The 19,175-nt window shown below is 38.0% G+C and overlaps 1 protein-coding gene across 2 annotated transcripts in view; it reads right to left on the bottom strand.

Annotated features, from left to right (window-relative positions):
- The window catches only part of Ufl1 (UFM1 specific ligase 1), a 28,815-nt gene extending 19,320 nt beyond the window's left edge, over nt 1-9,495 (bottom strand). The window contains exons 1-6 of one of the 2 annotated variants that reach the window (XM_048419995.3): nt 9,343-9,495; nt 8,314-8,459; nt 7,216-7,244; nt 6,057-6,154; nt 5,457-5,571; nt 3,115-3,245 (exon numbers count right to left, since the gene is read on the bottom strand). In XM_048419995.3, the coding sequence (XP_048275952.2) occupies nt 3,115-3,245; nt 5,457-5,571; nt 6,057-6,154; nt 7,216-7,244; nt 8,314-8,459; nt 9,343-9,419 (596 nt within the window). In that variant the 5' untranslated portion in view covers nt 9,420-9,495. Of the gene's footprint in view, nt 1-3,114; nt 3,246-5,456; nt 5,572-6,056; nt 6,155-7,215; nt 7,245-8,313; nt 8,460-8,876; nt 9,179-9,342 lie in introns of those variants that run through there. The other variant, XM_085677280.2, reaches the window with a different exon arrangement.
- Nucleotides 9,496-19,175: the final 9,680 nt, after the last annotated feature.

Below are 19,175 nucleotides of genomic sequence, written 5' to 3'. Positions count from 1 at the left end.
TCTTAAATACCTGATCAGGCTTGTGCCGCCCAGATAGCAAGAATGAGTCTATTCAGAACCCATATCAACTTCTATTATGATTCCAGCAGCATTTTCCTTTTTGTGATGCTGGGCTTGCCCTTGTCACTCACTGTGCAGCAGACTGAAATTCAAGGATGCTCACACCTCTCAATGTACAATGCTGTGGGACTTCCCTATAACTTGTGCTATAACCAGTTCTAGATGTCCTTATTTTCTAATGCAATACACTGTCTGAAAAGTTTAGTGCATATCTAATTTTTTTCCCAAGTATTTTCAGTATATGGCTACATGCATGACACAGAACTCACAGACATGTGAGCATGGATGAGCACCATTTTACTTACTGTGGTTTCCCTCTTTTTACCTGAGAACACTCAAGGGAGCATCATATGATTCTGTTTTTCAAGAAAAGTGAGATAATATGTGTACTTAAATGTATCTGGAATATTTCTAGACAAAAGTGTTTAGCAGAAATCAATTTTAATATGCTATTTTTACTTATCTGTATTTATTGTAATGTTTTCTAAACTATTTTAGCACAATATGATTTATATATAATTAACATCTACTCAATTTCAAGTGTATATTCAGTAATCTTAATCTTAATACATTTACAAACTGATTATTTATAATACCATAATATTTTTTCTTTTAAATTCTTGAAAACACTTGGTAAAATAGAAATACTTATCTATAAATGAATGAAATACTTAAAGTTCTGTGTTTGGAGAGTTTTGATGAAATGATTTGACAAAATTTCATATGGATCAATTTGTTTTATTAAACTGTTTGATCCTAAATTTTCTCAAACTCCCAAATTACTATGAAGTGTGTCATCTCTGTTTATGTTAAGGTAATTAGCACAACCTTCTCTTATATTTATTATTTTACTTGTCTTTGCATCAGCATTTAACAACAGACATTCCTTTTAAATAGGGCAGCTGTAGTGATTTCTTTTTCATCATTTGACAACAGTATGTATTTATTGAGTATTACTGTGAATTCCTGTCAATGATGAGCAACTTAATAATGACATTAGGTACAAACAGCGGATATGAGAACTTAACATGTGTCCTTCTAAATATCAAAATCAGAAAAGTTAGAAAAAGACCAAACAAGTGTTCCATATTAAAGGTGACCAAAGACTATAACAATTAAGTGAAACACATGATTCTAAACTGATCCTGAAGGGGCAGAAAAGATAGTGCTGAAGCAATCAGTATACCAATATGAGTTTGAATACTAGATGGGTGTATATATCAATGTTAGTTTTCGGACTATGACTTCTAGGTTATATTATATAGGAAAATGTTCTTTTGTAGGAAATACAGACTAAAATATTTGTGGGAAAATTTGAGCAACTTCTATACTGGTCATACAAAAACTTCTAATAGTTTACTTATAAATTCCAGATTATTTAAGAATGAAAAAGAAAGAACATTGTTCCAACTGAATAAGCTTCCCCTTGAAACCGCAAAGTCCTTTGTACTCCTTGTGCCTTGCATGTGTTCAATACTCAACACATACATACTGTGTGTCAAACGATGAAAAAGAAATCACTACAGCTGCCCTATTTAAAAGGAATGTCTGTTATTAAAAGCTGATGCAAAGACAAGTAAAATAAGGATAGCAAATAGACATCAGATTAGTGATATTGACAATATAAATGGCAGAAACCGGACATATGGCTTGAGAAGTGACAGAGGGTAAGAATATGGGCAGTGAATACAGACATCAGTCTTAAGAGACCTTAAAAGGAAAGAATGAGCAGGGCATTAGACAGAGTGGTGGTGAGGGACAATTGTCTATATTCTGCCAATTATGTTTTAAATAAATGCTGATTGTCCAGTAATCAGGCAGGAAGTATAGGTGGGACAACCAGACAGGAAGTAGAGGCAGGTCAATGAGAACAGGAGAATTCTGGGAGGGAGGAAGTCCATTACTCCCCAGTCCTGTCCCAACCACAGAAGGAAGATGTGATTGCCTGCTGAAAAAGGTACTGAGCCATGTGGCTAATATAGATAAGAATAATGTGTTGATATGTTATAAGAGTTAATAAGAAGGCTGAGCTAAAGGGCCAATCAGTTTATCGTTAGTATAGACCTCTGTGTGATTTCTTTGGGACTTAACAATTGCAGGAACCAGGCAGGACAGAAGCCTCAGTCAACAGAGAGGAATATGCCACTCAGAGGTGCAGTGACATCTCAAGACTGACGGAAGCGCAAACCTACTCAACAGAAACTATGTGACAGGTGAGGCAACAGCCAAGAATGTAGGCTTTCTGAATTCTATATTTACATAAACCTGAACACTTTACAGACTCTTAGTTTAGAAAAGTACCTTTCTAAAGGAATATTGCTATTCATTAAAATCGTGGACTTTTAGCATAAAGGATCCTAAAAACAGTCCCACCTAAACTCCAAGTAAGCTAGGTTACTGACCTATGTGCCATCATATGGCTCCTATGTAATAGAGCATTGGACTCAAATTCTCCCATTTGCATGATTTCTGGCTGATTTTTTATATAGTGATGTTAGCATCAGATTTTAACACTGTTTTCTGTAAAAGTACAAAAGTTGTAGGAGCAGGGAGAGGAAAGCGATGTGAGTGGAGACATCGCCTGAAGCTGCAGGGCGATTGGTAAAGAAGTCCCCAGACTATTTTGATACAAAATATACATCTTTAATAAACAGAAGTAAGACTTACAACAGCTTACACCAGAATCCAAACGATTCGTCTGGACACAGGAGCCAGGCGAAAAGAGAGCTAGCGGAGCGCGCTTGCTAGGTTTATAGGCAGGCTTTTGTCTGAGAGCGGCACGCCCCAAAAACAGAATGTGATTGCGGGTCTGGGGACCCTGGAGGCTTTACAGTACCATTTCAGAACTCTCCTTCTACCTACTTCATACACTGGGATATTTAATGAAATTTTGTTTTAAAAAGATTCAACTACTCGATAAAAGATGCAAATCGTATTCAAGAAGAATATAATTATATCCATACACATACACACACACACACATATATATATACATACATACATTCATACATACACATATACATACACACACACACATACTTAAAACACGCTTACCGGGTGATAGCACTGAAGAGCCCACGGATGCGTGCTTTATGACGAGCCACAAAGGCCTCAGTGAAAATCACCCCTCTGTTGTCAAGGTCAATGTGGCCATTGATAATTCGACCAAGTCGCTGAGTTAGTGCCTGGGAATAAGGCATCAATTTTTATTAATTTGCAATAACAAAATTAAAGTACGTATTTGTGTAGTCCTACTCAATTTATGCTGTGTGCTGTGACAGAAATTTCAGCTGTGTAAACTATATCATACATAAACTAAAATGATGAATTAACAGTATCTAGAAAGCTTCACTGTCTCACAGCAGACACCAGAAACATACCAAATGGTTAGATGGTTAGCTACACTAATAGCAATTATTATTATTAGTTAACTGGTCAAGGATTAACTGTAATAATAGCCCTTGCTTAAAATACTTATTTCCAATGGAAAATAAAAATAATTGATTAGCCAGTTTTCTAGATATAAATCATTTTCAACATTCAAATAAGAAGATGGGTCTCAGAGAAGCCTCTGCTTGGACCTTTGGACACTAACAGGAGTAAATGTCATGCCAAGATTTTGCAACTAAGGGAATTGTAAGATCTGAAAGATGATATTCTCCAATAGTAGTAAGATTTTTTTTTCCATATTTAAACTGTCAGACTTCTGGTTTCTTGATGGTTTTCAAACTTATTTCTTCTCAGCTATACCACATGTGTACAAGTACATATAAAATAGGTCTGGACATATTTCATATTCCCCCCAAAGCAGATGCATTCGTTGGTTTGCTTAATAGTTTTACAATGAGGGAAAACATGAAAACTCTGAAGTACCCAGAAGTACAGTTGCACAGAAAATCATTTGGTCTGAGCCTTTTATTTCTTTAAGTTTAACGTGATTTTAAGTTTTCTATGATTTATAGTTTCTCAGGTAAAAATAGGACTTAGACCCCTAAAGTGCTTTGTTAAACATCCATCATCTCTAAATTGTATTTTAAATACCACCAGGAAAGTTTATTCTATTAATATGGGTGAACAGATCTATACTAGAAATTAGTTTCACGTACTTATGGTTTGGTAACTTTCTCAAGTCAGATTTTCTAAAGATGAAAGGTCGTTGTGGAGGTTTGAATGAAAAGGCACCCCCTGACCTCTATAGGCTCATATACTTGAATGCTTGGTCTCCAGTTAAAGGAACTATTTGGAAAGGATTAGGAGGTGTGGCCTTGTTGGAGGAGGTGTATTCCTGTGGGTGGGCTTTGAATCCAAGAGTCCATGCCAGGCCAGGATCTCTGTCTTTCCAACTGGCTATCTTTGGATCATGAGTAAGCTCTCAGTCTCATGTCTGCCTGTTGCCAAGCTTCCTGTCACAATGATTTTGGACTAACCCTCTGAAACTGTTAAGTAAGTCCCCAACTAAATGCTTCTAGTTGCTTTGGTCATGGAGTCTAATCAAAGCAATAGAACAGTAACTAAGACAACAGTTAAAATGAGATTCGGTTGTTTCATTGTTTCAATAAACTAAAAACAAAATACTCTTTCTAGAGTGCCACCTTTGTGCTAACTTAGATATCTAAGTTCATTAGATATCTCATTGATGCTTATGAAAAGACACAGTTATTCCTTCTCAAAAGATATGATATTTGAGACACCATACAGAGCAAAACATTTTCTTAATGTCTGGTTAACTAAGAAGTGGCATCAATTCAAATTCAAATCTAGTTCTGTTGAACACTGTATCACACCAGCATCTATAATTATAAGATAACAAACTACAAACACATTGCTTCAGTTTTTAGGTAACACCATTATTACACTACGGTCATGGTATCTGAATTTAGTATCAACACCAAGACCTAAAGTTAGAGACTATGTGAGAGACTTATTTCTCTGTCATGTCAGGTAGAGGAGGAAAACTGATGGCAAGAAAAGAATGGTTCTATGACATTTTCATAAGAAAATCCTTTGCTGGAAGTGCTTTTCACTGCAAAGCATTCAGTAGCAGCTCTTATCGTTGCCCCCTCTACATTATAATATTTAGCGATTATAGAAAAGCAGCATTTATCCTGGTTAGTTTCTACAGTGGATATTATAAGCACTAGGCAAATCCACGCACGTGTGGTACACGCCCTCCTATGGCATCAAGACAGTCCTAGAATGTATTCACTAACTACTCTTAGGTGTCTTGGGGCTTGGGGCGTGGGATAATTGCAATTGTTTTCAACAACTCTCTCTAGAGACATAGATGGGACATACGAAATCCATGGCTGTGAGAGGTATCCACTGTACCTTATGTGAAACCACCTGATCCCATTCCCCACTCTTTAACATTCTTTACACTATTAGGGAGAAAATACCTGTGTCAGAAAATCCCCAGGAAGGTCATAGGTTTTACACAGCTCTGAGATCGTTACTTGACCACTTTCTTGCAATTTATCATTTACCTCTTCTGATAACCGATCCAGATAGTTCCTAATATTGAAGAAAAGGTTTTTAAAAACTTAAGAGTGTTTTCCTTCTGCATTTTCCCGTCATGCTTTCCTTGGAGTAATGAACAGAATGCAAATGGACATCACTCACTGTTCAGATTCTAAAGCTAATTCTTTGCTCATGGATGCAATTAAATGTATGGTTAATCAAACGGCATTTTGTTTTCTTTTGCCAATAGAAATTTTATAGTCATTCTACTTTAATATTTTTAGAACACATTTTGCTTTGAGTTCAGTTAATTCATGACAAGTAATGAAAGCTATGTTTTTATATTGCCTTAATAAGAAAAAGATCAAGATTTAGACTATTTATGAAAATGCATTCCCCATAACTAGCACTTACTTTTCAAATGGAATGATTTTTATAATAAGATGATTTTTATATTCTATTACATGAGCTTAAACAAAAAGCCTAACTGCCCATCACTGGCCTGAACTTAAAGGCATGCCTCTCAGCATTATACTTACTCGTCTATCAGTTGACCCAATACGATTTGGACATGTTTCTCTGATTTAATAATGTCACTGATTCTACTTTCAATATGAGTCAGGTCCACATTAATAACCTAGAATTAGACAGAAATTATATAAAGTTTGCACTTCTTATTAAATTTAAGATTATACATTAAGGGTTATACTTTTATACTCATTCTTAGATGAATTTTGAATTGCTTTAAAACATTGATAGCTAAGTATAGTGACAAACACTTATAATCTTAACATGTGGAAGGGCAGTCACAAGTTCAAGGCTGGTGTTGTCTACATAGACAGTTCTAGGTAAGGCAAGGTCACAGGATAAGACAAACACTGCTAATTAAAGAAGGGGGGGGGGAGAGAGAGGGAGAGAGAGAGAGAGAAAGAAAAAATAAAGAGAGAAGAAGGAGGAGGGAGGGAGGGAAGGAATTCCCATTGCTTATTTATTTACTTTTGAATTCTGATGAATTAATTTTTTCCAGGAAAACTTGTATTAAGCAGTGAAAAAAAACCATAAAACACATCATTTTATATAAAATTTTCTAGTATCTGGATTACCTTGATCATACATATTTTTTAATATTTTAAAAATATTTTTCTTTCCTTTTTAAACTATTTCTCTATTACTCTCTATATACTAAAATATATAAATATGAAACCCTAAATGTTTCACCCAAAATTACACAAACATTACAATTTTATAATGTAATAACTATTGAGTTTTTTCTGTAAAAAAATGTATTCAAACAAGAATGAAGCTGGGCAGTAGTGGAGCACACCATCAATCCCAGTGCTTGGGAGGCAGAGGCAAGTGGATCTCTGTGAGTTCCAGGCCAGCCTGGTCTATAAGAGCTAGCTAGTTCCAGGACAGCTAGGGCTGTTATGTAGAGAAACCCAGCCTCAAAAAACAAAAACAAAACAAAAACAAAAAAACAAAAAAAAACAAAAAAGAATGAAAAAGAAAAACAAAACCCAAAAACTAAAATTTAGTAAATCAATTCAAGGCATCAGCCGAGGTTTCACAACTATGTCTTCACAAATATCACACCACACAACACTAACACTAGTGAATACTTAGAGAGGAACCAAGCAAACCCATAACATTAGATATTAAGAAACTTAAGAAATCAAAGCAAAAGTTTTACACATTTACCTGTTGTAAGTCAACAATGTTTACTCGACCTTTGAACAAAAGACAGGCATTTAAATTACTTAGAAGAATAGCCAAACAGCATAATTCTAACAGATACAGTGTTGATCAGTCCAAGTCCTTCTACAAAGGGCTTTGGAGCACAATAACTGATGCATTGAGATATAAATTACTAGTTGATCAATCTTTATGGTTAAAACCATAGGCAATACTGTTTCAAAGATGTTTTTATCATATCAGATACAAATATGAACATCAACCGAGACAAGGTGGACAAACCTAGGAGAGCCATTCCCTTCCCCACACAATTCAGTTCATCTAAAATGATCAATGGAAAAATCTGCAATAATTTAAGATGAAAGAGCCATTCCTTGAAATTGGAAAGTGGGTGTTTATCTACCAGCAAGAGAGAATGTGGTAAACATTCCAAATCACAGCTTGTATTTTATTAGCACCATTGCAGGAAGACAGGAAACAAAACACCAAGGCTACATCCTAATAGTATCCAATGAAGAGTTGGTTTGGTTGAAATCCAACTGTGCTCAATCTGCTTAAGTCATAGTTCAAATTTTAAAAATACAACGAAAACAGTATTTTGTGTCTGCTGGCAGTAACTGCATTTCATATAATATGATGGACCTCAGATCATAGTTTATAGATTTACAAAGTTTTTAAGGAATGCAGCATTAATATCTGAGAACTTACAATCTTATGAAATCTCTATTTCTCAGAAACAGTTGACAGCTAGATGCCCACCCCTGGTTCATGATGTAAATTAGTATGAAAAGAAAAATCCTACAAATAGAGTACATTTAATTCAATGCAACAAAACCATGGTATTCGTTAAATGGCAATAATCAAGATCATGTTTGCAAGAACCTAGGAAGGCTGACTGAGTTACCAGCTGGGAAGGGTCTCGGCTGAGCGGCAGCATTTGCTAGCATGTGCCCAAGTTTGATTCCCAACACAAGGTGGGGGGAAAAAGGAATAATTGAGGAGAATGCCCTATAACCTCCATATGATTATTTACTTATAATTCTAATGTATTTCCCAAACATCCAGTAAAAAGAAATACATCTACAATACCAAGGAATTACTTACCCCCACGGACATGGAGTTCCGCTTTCATCTCTTTGCTGATCTGGGCTGGAGTGATGTATTCCTTCCCATCAAGAGTATGGACTACGTCTAGCTGTTTCTGAGAGATCAGTTTATTCACAATCTCAATGCAGTTCCGCTCTGACAACCTGCGAGAAACCAGAAGTTTAAGAGTGCGGCTGATATTCAAACCCACAAAAAAGGGTTTGAATGCAAAATTCTGAGCAACTTCTACATTACAAAATCTGTCCTTTATCAGTACAATGACATTAAGTAATTTAAAAAGGAAACCTGAAGAGTAAGTCACTTTGCATTCACTTGAATTATTTACTTAATCCAGACACATCATTGTACTATGATTCTAACAGTGTTCTCTTCTAGTCCGGTCTTCAACTATCAAAACTGTGGACATACAAGGTAAGAAATAAAACACCAGCTATGCCTTTGGTTTTCAGATGGAACGAACTTTTCCAAAAAGCACAGCATGTTGGTCTTACTGGCACAGATGGTGTACATACAGGTCATCTGACTTAGCAAAACCAGTCACTACTGTCAGTTACTCACACAGTTTATCGTGTCCTAGATTTTGTTTTCTTGGGGTTTGTTGTTGCTTGTTTGGTGTGTGAATGAATATGTCTGTAGGTGCTGTAGTAATAAAATACTACAAGAACACGTTTACAAGGAGCAAAAAAAAAATCTGTTCGCATTATACATGCGATCTGTAATCCTGGACGCGGAGTCGGGGTGGTCTGGTCACTCCTCCGAAGGATCCATGGAGTACAGAAAAGTCAGGGGCCGGGAGTCCCTAAAACTGACAGATGGCGGCTTAGATCTGCACCCGCAGATAAGAAGGGATTTAAGGAGGGTCAGGCTACTTGCTGCGCACCGCCCTGGGGTCAAGGCCGGGCTGCGAGCGCCTCTACCGGCAGCCACAGCAGCCGGTCCCCGGGGTCCCGCTGACGCCCGGCGGCCGGAGCCGAGTGGGGCAGCGTCCCGGGCCTAAGCCGGCTCCAGACCGGAGGGGACCAGCACCTCTGCGCGGCCTCCGCAAACTGCGCCCGCTGGAAGTCAGCCGCCAGCCGCCGGATCTCCTCCCAGGCGTCCGCCATCGCCGTCCCGCTCGCACCGACACAGGGAAACGGCAGACACGTCAGCCCTCAGTCCGCCGCAGGCGCCCAGGGACGGGCCGCGCCGAGGGCCAAGACACCCGCGCGAACGCAAAATCGCGAGCGGAGGCGTGGCGGTCACGCTGGGCGCCCTCGGCTGGGCGTGGCCTCCGGGAGGAGGCGGCGAACCGCGTCAAAGCCCGGCTAAAAGCTGACTCAGTATTCCTGGGGTCTGTGGGAAGCCACTTCAGGCCCGGCAACAAATGATTGACAGCCCTTGCAGAGGGGACGAGACACCCTTCTTTTGTCAGGATGTTAGAAACCGTGACAACTTTGAACAATGAGTCGGACTTCTACTTGGGCCAAGAATGAAGTCATTTTGTTTGTTTGTTTGTTTGTTTGAGAAACATGGGCTTCGCTACTACATCAGTTTGAGTTTTGTTTTCCCAACTGAATGCACTGGGATATAGCAAACGCCATGGAATTGAGTTCATGTGTTCTAGAGCCTGCTATTTTTCTTAAGGGGAATATGTATTCAGACAAAGGAATGAGTATGGCTGGGAATGAAATGGTGGAAGACAGGATAACACCGCCTCTCTGCGTTGTCATCCTTCGACAACTGCTGCTACTTTTCATTCACATTCACCACATTCTCCACTAAATCAGTGGGCAAATCACACAGCAAAAAATATTTTGATACATACTGTTATTACTTAGTAAAGAATATTTTGCTTTTTTCCATGTAAATATATTAGTCTAGATAATACATCCAGCAGATCAATATATTTGTCTTCTTAAGTACCTAGCTTTGATTAAAATTTAGAGAACTCCATCTTTAAATTTGTATTTCTCTGTGCTCTCCACCCTACCTTTTGAAGCAGTGTCTCTCAGCAAGGCTCGATGTTCTCCATTCCAGTTAGACTTACTGGTCAGCAAGCCCCTGGGGGATCATCCTGGCTTCACCTCCCAGGCAGGTTGATCACCATATCCAGCTTCCTGACTGAGATCTGGGCTCCGGACTCAAGTCCTGTGCTTGCTGAACCATCTCTCTACCCATCAATTTCAGGGCTTTTGAGTCGGGGATATTTTAATTTTTCCCAATATGTGATATACAGAGGAACTTTTAAGCCATGTACTGGGTGAATTCACGGAACAAAGATGAAGTGACTCTTTTCTGGAGGGTAGATGATCCCTTTGAAAAGTGAACATTGTGTGGGTTTGGGGGGGGTTGAAGTTCTAGCCTTTATAAAATGTTCTGATAGTTGTCTGTGGTAATGTGCAAACCATCTTAATGTCCATATGCAGGCAATCTGAAGACAGCTGGCGTTGTCTGTAGCTACAATGTGTACATGATTTATGATAGATTCTCAGACTTATATATTGTCCTTTGACATAAAAGAAATAAAATTGCACACAGTAATGAAGCCCTGTGATGCTTCAATATATGTACACATGTAGAATATTTAAATTATGCCAAACCCCTAACACTTTACATACTATCCATGAAGAAAATGTTCAATATTCTTGCCTCTAGTGCTATAAGATATAAAGTACATGGTTATCCAGTTGACAAGAAGGACCTCATAAAACTAAGAACTATCTACACAGCAAAGGAATCAATCAAACAAATAAAAAGGAAGCCCACAATAGGAGAGACTCTTTGTCAGCTATACATCTATCATAAGATTATTGTTCAGTATATATAAAGAACTGAAAAAAATCAAAGAACAAACAAAAATCAACAATAACAACAAGAGAAACCCCTGTGGGTGGAGGTTTTCTGTGTTTTGTCAGTTAGCTCTGTCCTTCTAGCCATCTCCCAAAGTCTTATTATTAATTATAAATGCTTGGCCAATGTCATGCCCGCCTCGCCAGCAAGGATGACACAACACCGGACTCTTCTCACTGCGGTTTATTCAGGACCTTTGAACAATCTTCTCACCCTCTCGCCCAGGGCAGAGACAGCCCACAGCTTAAATAACCTCTGGGTAGCCAACCCCAGCAAGCCACGTGGGAAATGCAGATAGGTTCGGGAATGCAGAAGCAAGCCAGATCCTTAGTGTTAGTCATACATGGAGTTGTTCACAACTGAGAGCACTCACCATCAGGAAGGTGGAAGGCGGAAATCAGCGTCACCTTTAAGGCGTGTCATCACGCAGCTCTCTACAGGCCAATAGCTTAGGATTATTAGTAACTAGCTCTTACAACTCAAATTAACCCATATTTCTTATCTATGTTCCTCCGTGGGGTGGTACCCTTTCTCAACACAGTACATTCACCTTCTGCTTCCTCTGTGCCTGGCTGGTGACTCCCTGACCCCACCTTCTTCTTCCAGTGTCCTCTTAGTTTTGCTCTCCTGACTAACGGACTAACCTCTTCCTGCTTAGCTACTGGCCAGTTATCCCTTTATTAAGCCAATGAGAAGAGCAAATATTCATTGTGTAAAAAAGACTGTTTCATAGCAAATCTCCACAAAATGACCAAAAAATAACAAAATCAAAAACAAACAAACAAACAAAAAACAATGGGATTATAGAGATGAACAAGGAGATCTCAAAGAAAGAAACAACAGTGGCTAAGATTGCTCCAAAAGATGGTCATCATGGTCATCTTCTTTAGCAATTAGAGAAATACAAATCAAAACAATTTTGAGATGTTATCTTACCCTAGTCATAGTTACTAAGATCAAAATGATAATGATGATGATAATAATAATAATACAACTGACAATAAATACTGGGAAGAATGTGGAAAAGGGAACCCTTATTCACTCTTGGTGGAATTGAAATTGATCTAGTCACTCCAGAAATCAGTATAAAATCTCAAAAATCTAAAAATAAATCTGTGGGACCCAACTATATCATTCCTTGTTATATGCCCAAAGAGCTCAACATCCTACTCCACAATCACATTCATTGCCATTCTATTTACAATGTCTAATAATCTAAATGTCCTTCAACTGATAAATAGATAGTGAAAATGTGGTCAAATACACTGTGGAACTGTATTCACTTATAAAGAAAAATGAAATCATGAAAATTTCAGGTAAATAGAAATAGAAAAGAAGATATTAAGTCAGGACAATCAAGAGCCAGAAAGAAAACACTACATATTCTCTCTAATTTCCAGTTCCAAGCAATTTCCAGGCATTAATATATAACCTGGAGTAACTAAGAAAACAAAAAAGTAAAATGGGGCAATAGGGATGGGGTAGAGCAAGTACTATCAGGATCTGGTGATTATAAAAGGAAAATGGGAAAAAGAGGGGAAGACTATGAAGAAGGATAAGGAGGGAAGAAAAAAAAATCTAGCCCAAGAATGTTTGAAAAAGACATAAGGAAGCATACTATTTTTTCATTTACTTAAAAATTAACATAACAGGTAGACTGCCAGCAAACCTCCTCTCTCTCTGTTCCCCCACATGCAATCCCTCAGTCTTATCCCCAGCATTGCAACAGAACACCTTCAGCAAGCCTCCTCCCACCCCTACCCAACTCTCCCTTGGATCCCACAAACTATTCCCTCCTAATCTCACTCCCTGCCTGCACTTTTCGCTTTATCCCAGACCCCAACTCAACCAGGCATGCCATAATAACCCAAGGGTTGCTCCTGCCAAGGTAACAAGTAGGCTGGAGACAAGCATACACCTCTCCTACTGTTTCTGAGATCTAATCCCTTCAGCTTCATCTCTAGCTTTGTAGTTGGAGACATGCTGTGGTCGTCCATTACTCTCTGACCCCATTCCCAAAGGATCATAAAGATCTTCTCCCCCAGCCTCCAACACCAGAAGACATTCCCTATGAGCACACCAGCCAATCAGGCAACGGAAACAGGCATCACACAGGCACCACGCAGGCATCCTACTCTCCAAAAATTCAGAGAAACAAAAACAAGGAATAAAACACCCACTCTACAAGGAAAAAGTCAGAAACCAACACCTAGACCTATTAACATCTCAATTCCATAGGCCTAGATGCCAACATAAAAGCACGACCCACAACAATATGTCTTCACTAGAGCCCATCTATACTACCATAGCAGGCTCTGAATATCCTAACATAGCTGAAGCACAAAAAAGACCTCAAAACCAACTTTATGAAGATTATAGAAGTCCTTAAGGAAGGAAAACAACAAATTTCTTAAAGAAATCCAGGAAAACACAAATAAACAATTGGAGGAATTAATAAATCCCTTAAAGAAAGCAAGAAAAGACAAACAGTTCAAGGAAATAAATAAATTCCTTCAAAGAAGCCAAGAAAACACAAATAGTTGAAGGAAATAAATAAAATCAAGACCTGAAAATGAAAGTAGAAACAATAAAGAAAACACAAACACTGAGTTCTGGAAATGAAAAATTTAGAAATTCAATCAGGCCCACAGAGACAAGCTTTACCAACAGAATAGAAGAGATGGAAGAGAAAATCTCAGTCATTGAAGATATGATAGAAGTAAGGGATACATAAGTCAAAGTCAATATTAAATCGAAAAATTCCTGACACAAAACATTCGGGAAATATAGGACATCATGAACAGACCAAAACTATGAATAATAGAGATAGAGAAAGGAGAACAATCTCAAATAAAAGGCCCCAAAAGTATTTCCAACAAAATCATAGATGAAGATTTTTCTAATCTAGAGAAAGAGATGTCTATTTTATGGGATTCCAAGTGGATTGGAACAAAGAAGAAAGTCACTTATTACATAATAATTAAAACATTTAACATACAGAACAAATCAAGACTATTAAAAGCTGCAAGGGGAAAAGACCAAGTAACATACAAAGGTAGAGCTTTTAGAATTTTACCTGATTTCTAGGTGGAGATTCTAAAAGCCAGGAGGGCCCAAAAAGATGTGTTACGGACTCTAAGAGACTGCGGAGGCAACCCAGACTACTATACACAACAAAAATTTCAAACATGATAGATGGAGAAAATAAAGTATTACATGATAAAACCAAACTTAAATAGTATCTATCTAGAAATCCAGCCCTACAGAAGATGCTAGAAAGAAAATTTGGACATAATGGGATTGATTACATCCATGAAACCACAGGAAATGAATTAGCCCACACCAACAAAATCAAAAGAAAGGAAACACAGCACCACCACCACCACAATCACCACCACTACCAACACACACACCACCACCACCACAATCACCAGCACTACCAACAATAACAACAACAACAAAATAACAATACTACAGCAAACAACAATCATTGTTCATTGTTACTTCTCAATATCAATGGTCTATATATTACCCCAATAAAAAGAGACAGACCAACAGAATGAATACAAAATCAGAATCCATCTTTCTGCTGCATCCAGAAAACACATCTCAATATCAAGGATAGACATTCTGTCAGAGTAAAGGGCTGTAAAAAGATATTCCAAGTAATTGGATCTAAGAAACAAGCTGGTATAGCCATTTTAATATCTAACAAGGTAGACTTCAATCTAACACTAATCAAAAGAGAGAGAAGAATACTCCATAATTATCAAAGGAAAAGTCCACCAAACTTACATTTCAGCTCTTAAAATCTATGCTCCCCCCCAAACAGGGGCACTCATATTTGAAAAAGAAATACTACTGCAGCTTATATTACACATTGATAGTGGGAGACTTCAATGCCCCACACTTAACAATGGAAGTATAATCTAGACAAACCTAAGTAGATTATACTGGAGCTAACAGATTTTCTAAAACAAGTGAATCTACCAGGTATCTACAGAACATTCCACCCAAACACAAAAGAATACACCTTTTTCTCTGCACCTCATGGAACAGTCTCCAGAACTGACCACATACTCAGATACAAAGTCAGTCTCACCAGATACAATGAAATTGAAATTACTACTTGCATATTATCAGACTACCACAGATTAAAGCTAAATATGAACAACAGCATAAAGCTCACGAAATATTGGAAACTTAACAACTTTCTATTGAATGAAAAATAAGCTAAAACAAATTAAAAGATAAATTAGCCCTCCTAGAATTCAATGAAAATGAATATACAATAAACACAAACTTATGGGATACAATGAAAGAGGCACTAATAAGCAAGTTTACAGTAAAAAAAAATGAGTTTTTTCTAGCAACTAAACAGAACATGTAAAAACTTTAGAACCAAAAGATGTAATCACTCTCAAGAAGAGTAACAGTAAGAACTAATCAAACAGGGCTGAAATCAATACAATAGAAATAAATAAATAATTCAAAGAAGCAAGGAAACAGAGTTGGTTCTTTGAGAAAATTATCAAAATTGACGAAATTATGTCCAAGCTAAGTAAAAGAGGGAGAGAGAATATGTAAGTCAACAAAATCAGAAACAAAAAGTGCTGTGGGAGCACATTCAGCTCCTTCAGCCAATAGGCTTTAAGATATCAGCCCACTTGGGCATGGTCTTTTATATTGTAAAAGCAGCTGTAAACATGTGCCCACTATCTTGCTTCTGGCTCCAGCTTCTGGCTGCTAGATTCTGTTTCTGTGTATATAAAGAACTGTTATCTTGGACAGTGAGCTGTAAGTTTTCCACTTAAATAAATAACCCTTTTATTATTCATAATTCTGAACTGGTGTGGCATTGTTTTGTGACTTCCATCATTATCTGGTTTCCGAATGTTTGGTTCTAGAACCACCCCCCTAGCTGTGCTGCACTCTGCCGAATCAGAGTGCTTCCATCTTGACATGAGCCCTCCCTCAACTGGCTGTGGTCTGTGTGTGGAGCCAACAGTTAATTTGGATATAAAATTCTCGTGAAGCAGTGGCTTTTCTTGCTACAGATCAGCTGTGGTTTTTTATATTATCTCATTACATGCTTTGGAGTGACTTCCAGTCCCCGCACCCTTTCCCCTGTGTCTGTGTCCCACCACCGCACACCGTGTGGAAATTCAGACAAGATATAGACACTCCTGGGTGTCTTCTGTTATCTTGCTATCCCTGTGCTCCTGCAGATGCTGACCAATCAGGACCAACCACAGTGAAGACAGTCTGTGATTTCTATGAAATAACTATTTTTTGATCTAAGCATATCTTTCAGCATTTCATGCTAACATCAAATTCAGACCAGTCACATGACTCCAGGTATGCTGCTAGTCCCAGCTGGATTAATTTTGTAGGTGACCCACAACACTTACTGGCAGGTAATGGTTATTGCACCTAATCCAGCTAATTAAACCACAGGTAAGATTTAGTATCCAAAATATAAATCATAAGTATCTAATTATAAAGGGCAATATGTCAGACAACCTAACCATCCAAGGTTTCAATAGCCTCTTATACCATACGTGAGGTTTTACAAAATTTATATGATGTCCCTTCTACATCACTATTTTTGATTTTGGGGATTTGACTTGTCCTCAATATTTTTTTCTTAAAAATATGGTTTGACAATAGGGCTAAGAAAGAGGTACTTTTAGAAATGGTACAGTCTTTACAGACTGATACCAGGCTTCCCAAAAAAGAGGTTGGAAATCTGAAGAAGGATAAGATCAATTTAACTAACAAAACTTAATCAACTGAGGTACTTTTAGAAATGGTACAGACTGATACCAAGCATCTCAAAAAAGAGGTTAGAAATCTGAAGGAGGATAGGAACAATTTAGCTAACAAAACTCAGTCAACTGAGGTACTTTTGGAAATGACACAGACTGATAGTAATTTATTTAAAGGAAGATTCAGCACTCTGGAGAAGGATACAGTCAATTTGGCACATAAAACCCAATCAATGATAATGGGTGCTGAAACATTATTTGAGAAAATTTGCACTGTTTAATGTCTTAATTGGACTCTGTCAAAGGGATATGACAGGTTGACTGATAGAATGTCTCTCTAGAAAGGTAATGTGCATGCTATAAAGATTTTGTCCAAGGATGAGACATTATCTCTACTGAACAGACTTTATACTTTGGAATCCTCAATGAGGGCATTAGAACAGAACACTGGACAGGAGATCCAGACATTACAAAAGGCAGTGGTAAAAAGATTTGAAAAGATTGAGGAAATTATCAAATTTGGTGACCAGAAAAAAAAAGGTAAAAAGGCAAAATTTAACCTTGTCAGTATGTAAAAATCTGCGGCATAGCTTCTTCAGAGTCTGCCTGACTTTCCAGTAATAACATCAGAAAAAGTATCTGGCCCCAAGAACCCTAAGGTTGTCAAAAAATATTCATGAAAGTTCATACATATGACTGATCTAAAGGTAATTAAACAAGCAATTGTAGCTTACAGACTGCATTCGCTCATTGTTAGAGAAATGGTCAAAATGTGGGCTTTCAGTAACAACGCCCACATTTTGAACTCAAGATTGAACTCAGTTAATTTTAGCAATCCTAGAAAGAGGACCGCAATTACTTTGGAGGTGCTTTTTCTTTAAAAAGGAAGCTATAATTTTAGAGCAACAGGAAAAAGCAAAAGGACTTGAGATTTCCCTAGATCAAATTCTAAGTGAAGGACTTTACTTGATCCTCAGGATCAAGCTCTTTAGGATGACCACACCTTGTCTCTATGTACCATAGCAGCTTTAAAGGCTTGGAACAGGATTCAGATACTAGGAAAGAGAGTTTAATCATATCTTAGGGTTAAACAGGGTCAGAGAGAACTTTTTAGTGACTTTTTGGAAAGACTAAGTAGGACTGTACAAATAGGGGTTTCTCAGAAAATTGGGAATCAACCTTATGCAAGACCCAGCAATGCTCAACCACACTACAAGGACATTTGTTTATCTATATTCATAGCAGCATTATTTATAATAGCCGGAACCTGGAAACAACCTAGGTGCCCCTCAACTGAAGAATACATGAAAAAAAATGTGGTGCATTTACACAGTGGATGTAAACTCCACTCAGTTGCTAAAAAAATGACATCTTGAAACTTGCCTGCAAATATATTGAACTAGAAAAAAAATCTTGAGTAAGGTAACTCAGACCCAGAAAGAAAATATTGTATGTATTCACTCATAAATGGATACTGGCTGTAAAGCAAAGGATAAGGACCCTATAGTACATAACCCCAGAGAAGCTAAGTAACAAGGAGAACCCTAAGAGACACATACATAGATTCCCTCTGAGAAGGGGAAATGGACAATATCTCCTGAGAAAACTGGTAGCATGAGGTTGTGGAGAGAAGGGAAGACAAAAGGGGAGGAGGAGGAGGAGAGAAGATGAGGAAGAGAACTAGAGGTAGCTGTATGGTCGAGATGGAGGAAGGACAGACACACAGAGCAAGGAAAAAGATATTTTAGAGATACCTTGATTGAGGGAGTCATTATGGGGCTAACAAGAAACCTAACACTAGAGAAATTCCCAGGAACCCACAAAGATGACCCCAGTTAAGACCCTAAGTGATAGTGGAGAGGATGCCTGAACTGGCCTTGCCCTGTTTTCAGATGGATGACTATATTAAATGTCATCATAGAACCTACTTCCAGCAACTGATGGAATCATAGTGGCGCTTTGGGCTGAGCTCCCAACGTTCAAATGAAGAGAGGGAGGGGTGAGAATATGAGCAAAGAGGTCAAGACGATGATGGAGATACTCACTGAAACAACTTATCTGAGCTATCAGTCTCCTTCTAACTCCAGCGTGATAGCAAGGTAATTAGCATAGGACCAAACTAGTCCCTCTGAATGTGGGTAACAATTGTATGGCTGGGACAGACTGTGGGGTTCCTGGCAGTGAGACCAGGATTTATCCCTACTGCTTGTTCTAGCTTTTTGGAACCCATTCTTTCTGGAGTGATACCTTGCTCAGCCTAGA

Source organism: Myodes glareolus, chromosome 16 (assembly GCF_982192425.1).
Source record: "Myodes glareolus chromosome 16, mMyoGla1.1, whole genome shotgun sequence".
NCBI lineage: Eukaryota > Metazoa > Chordata > Mammalia > Rodentia > Cricetidae > Myodes > Myodes glareolus.
The sequence above is the reverse complement of the archived record's forward strand: the minus strand, read 5'-3'. Positions and strand labels throughout refer to the sequence as shown.